Raw genomic sequence first — 3,910 nt, forward strand, 5'->3', positions numbered from 1 at the left:
GCTTTTTGATCAACCAGCTTCCGTTGATAATGGAGGCTGCAGGTCATCTCCCATCTGTTTCCATAAAATGGCCTGATTCCAGAAATGAATGCTTTCGTGCAGAAAGAAGGCACGTTGACATATTGATGAGGTAGATTCTGAAGCTCATGAACCGGATGCATGAGAGTAACCCCTCTATCGATAAGCAGTAAGGTAGCTTCTCCATCTTCCACGTCGACCAATTTCCCTCTGTAGGCAGTTTCTTGGCTGACGACTGCGTATATTCGGTCGATAGAAGCATAAACCCTTGGATAGTGGTTTCTTTCTGCGATGTCGGTGAATAACTGCTCCTCGAATGCACACAGCTCCTCAAATTTTGTCAGAGTTGTGTAGGAAAAATTTGTTGGGTTAAGGAATTCCAATATGATGATCTCGAAGCTTCCTTCCCAGGTCGCTGGCCATGGAGAAGGCGTTGGAACTCCCGGGATGATTGGGTCGATCCGCATCTTGGTGGTTGTAGAGATTTAGATTCTCAAAGTCGCCTTGAATAACGAGGTAGAGCTCCCGATGTCGTCCAATCGCTTGGGTAGCTCCCGGTGTTGTTTGAAGCTTGACTGTGGCTCAAATGACGCTCCGGAGCCTGCTGCTCCGACTTTTATACCCATTCTCTATCCCCACTCCTTTCACTTCCCCCACTTCTCTATTTCTGTCCATTTTACCCCACTTTGCCTTTTTCAGTCCCTTCTCGCCCCTCATTCGTCCATTTTACCCCACTTTACCTTTCTCAGTTCCTTCTCGCACCTCATTCGTCCATTTTACCCCACTTTACCTTTCTCAGTTCCTTCTCGCACCTCATTCGTCCATTTTACCCCACTTTACCTTTCTCAGTTCCTTCTCGCACTTCATTCGCCCATTTTACCCCACTTTTATGATTTTTATCTTTTCATTTGTTCATATTTCCCCCTTTTTCACTCCTAGCCTTTTTATTTGTCCATTTTATCTCCTTTTATTGTTTTTATCCCCACTTTTCTTCTTATTTTCAGGTTTTCTAGTCCCACTGTATTCATTTATTGTTTCTTTTTTATTGTTTTTCAGGTTTATTTTATTTTACTGGTTATGTTCTTTTATTTTCAGGTTTATTGTTCTCATTTACAAGTTATGTTCTTTTATTTTCAGGTTACTTTATTCTACAATTTATTTGATTTTCAGGTTCTTTCCCTCTCATTAATTTACTTATTCGTTCTACCCCGCTCTCAAATTTCCTAACTCCTTTTCCATACTCTTCGTACTCCCTTAATTCTTCTTATCCCTTATTTTGTTTTACATTGATTCATTTTACCCCAAATTCTTGTCATTTCTTCCCCATTCTCCTCTTTTCTCTCCTTTTACTTTTTCCTTAATCTCTTTTACCCCATTTTCCTTTCCCCCTTTTTTCTATTCCTTTTCTCCTCTCTTTTTTCTTATTTCTAGGTTTTTCAGCGCTTTCGGAGTAATTCATCAGGTGAGTACTTATTTCATTCTATAGCTATTTTAACTATTTTCTAATCATTTTTTCTTTTTGCGGGTTCGCGGGCTCCAGGACATCGGACTCATCGGTAAGTAAATTTTTTTTTTTTTTTTTTTTTTTTTTTTTTATATAGTGAAATTTATAATTCTATTCACCAAATTTTTTTTTTTTTTTTTTTTTTTTTTTTTTTTTTTTTTTTAGCGCAGGATCATCCAGGACATCGATTTCTTAGAGTAGGTATTATTCTTCTCATGTCGATTCTTATTGGTTTATTTTACCTTTTCAGATGCAGAAACCACAGATAGAACGAAATGAAATAACGGACACAGGAAACCATTTCTACCATTGAGTAAAATAACATTATTTATTGCGTTTGACTGATTTTATGACATTTTAAATGTTCGTAAATGTAGTTGTGACTCTTTGGGGCTTTTGTTTTACAATAGGAATAAATATACGCAATTGAAAATTGAAATATTAGATATTCGATATAGCTAGGAACCCATTATCCTATAAATCTATGTACAAAGGAAAAATTGGGCAATGGTTCATTTTTAGTTTTGAAGAGTTCCTTGTTGAAGTTCCTCCATCATTTTTATTCGAATTTGGGGAATATCCTTTTGCGAGAAATTCATTTCTCTTTTTGCGACCTCGTACTTGGCATACTGGCAAATAAATACCCCGCAGTCGTACCCATTCTGCTGACGGGGAATATCCTTCTTCATTGCGACTATCCATTCGCTTTTGTCAAAGGATATTTCCTCTTTTTCCTTTGCTTCGGCGTCCAGATACGCGAGTAATGTCTCAAGATACCTTTGATTTCTTCCATTAAAGCTGTCATAATAGATTATTGATTTTGATTTTATGTTTATAATTGCGAGGCACCAATGGTTTCCCAAGTGTACTGGAATCAACACTCTCTCATATGCGAAAATATTCACTTTTTTCGTCCACCTCTTTACCGCTATATGGCCATTCAAGTGCAAACGCGGAAAGAAAAAGGAATTCATAACATATGACTCTTCATTGCTAATTAATTCGAAGTATGAGTTGACTATTTCATCATCCAGCCAGTTCGTCCCTTTCAACGTGTCGAGATTCGTTTGTTTAACCTCTATCCTCCTTTTCCTTGCTTTTTCCGTTTTCTGTGTGTCCTCGTTTTTTCTTTTGCTTTCGTTGTTGTTTCCATCCTTTGTATTTTCCTTATCCTCTCCTTCCTTTCGTTGTGCATTGAGGTTTACTTTGGTTCCGAGTCCTCCTTTTTCTGCTTCTTTTTTTTTTCAAAGTTTATTTCCAGGGTTTTCTCTGATTTATCTTTTTTTTCCTTTTTGTCCCTCCTTCCTTTAGTCTCATCATTATTTTGATTTTGTGTTTTCCCCTTGTTTTGTTCTTCGTTTCCCCATTCGAAATTCCATTTGAATTCTCCTACCCTCCATTTCTTTGATTCTTCGGCCATTTCTTCCGGGTCGAGATTTTCTATAGGAGTAATTAGATCTGGTACCTTGAATTCTTCTTTGAGACTCGCATAAAATTTGTGGCGTCCGAGGAAATGGAGAAGAGCCTCACGGTCCGATTTCCAGGAATCCTCGATATCAATTTTTCGGAGTACCCAATCCGTCTGTATCGCCTTGTCTTTTCCCCATTTGCCGGTTTGTACTTGAGCATTCTGTGTCCTTTTCTTGGTCACAGCCGATTGGTTTACCGATATGTTCATTACTTCCCCGTCTCCAGTTATCATCGCTTTCAGTTCTGAGACATTTATTTCTTGAACGAGGGTCTGTTCCTCTCCTATATCCCATTCTCCTATGTCATCTCCCGTCTGCTGTGAAAAGCACTTCGTGACCATTCCCTCTGTTTGTGTACCGACGTTCATGGTTCCTGTATGTTCATAATTTTCAGAATTGTTTAACCTTTATTTTACAACTTTGGTTTTACTCGCCTCCACTCGCAACCCTATCTCCTTCACATGCCCAAACATCGATTGTTACCTGTTTCTCCTTTTTTTTTTTTTCGTTTTTAAACTACCGCTACTTCCTTTAAAACCCTCTATTCGATTCTTTTGCGTGTGAGCTGTTCGTCTCGAACGAGAGTTTGTTGTTGAGTGAGGTCAGGAACATGGCGACCGTTCTCGTTTAAATTCGGCCGTTACAACGCGAGTTCGGCTGCTTTCAGCGCCCCTTGCCACGTACGGATTACTCGGGGACTAAAACTTAGAGTCCTAGCTACGGGTACCGTCTGAAGTTTGCCGCTACAGAGGCGTGACGTTACCAGAATTCAGAAAATTGCGTTTTTGGCTGTTTTAACGGTTTTTTGAGTCCTAACTCGTTTAATTAAGCCATAATGATGCCTAATTAACCACTTTGAACGATTATCTTTTAAAATATCGACATTTTTATTATCGGAAATTGGTTTTCCGTGATCTAG

At 38.7% G+C, this 3,910-nt stretch overlaps 1 protein-coding gene across 1 annotated transcript; it reads right to left on the bottom strand.

Annotated features, from left to right (window-relative positions):
- Positions 1-2,040: 2,040 nt before the first annotated feature.
- LOC122418611 (protein PXR1-like) lies at positions 2,041-3,359 on the bottom strand. Its single transcript, XM_043432883.1, has 2 exons — positions 2,728-3,359; positions 2,041-2,320 (listed from the first exon to the last, which is right to left on the bottom strand). Exons 1-2 carry the CDS (start codon positions 3,357-3,359, stop codon positions 2,041-2,043), a joined length of 912 nt encoding a protein of 303 aa, XP_043288818.1.
- Between the last annotated feature and the right edge of the window lie 551 nt (positions 3,360-3,910).

Source organism: Venturia canescens, unplaced genomic scaffold (assembly GCF_019457755.1).
Source record: "Venturia canescens isolate UGA unplaced genomic scaffold, ASM1945775v1 PGA_scaffold_15__1_contigs__length_3012046, whole genome shotgun sequence".
NCBI classification, from domain to species: Eukaryota; Metazoa; Arthropoda; class Insecta; order Hymenoptera; family Ichneumonidae; genus Venturia; species Venturia canescens.

Coding starts and splice junctions, on each gene's coding strand:
- LOC122418611 (XM_043432883.1), bottom strand. CDS start 3,359: ATGAACGTCGGTACACAAACAGAGGGAATGGTCACGAAGTGCTTTTCA. Junction 2,321..2,727: donor AAGGAGGACTCGGAACCAAA/GTAAACCTCAAT, acceptor CTATTATGACAG/CTTTAATGGAAGAAATCAAA.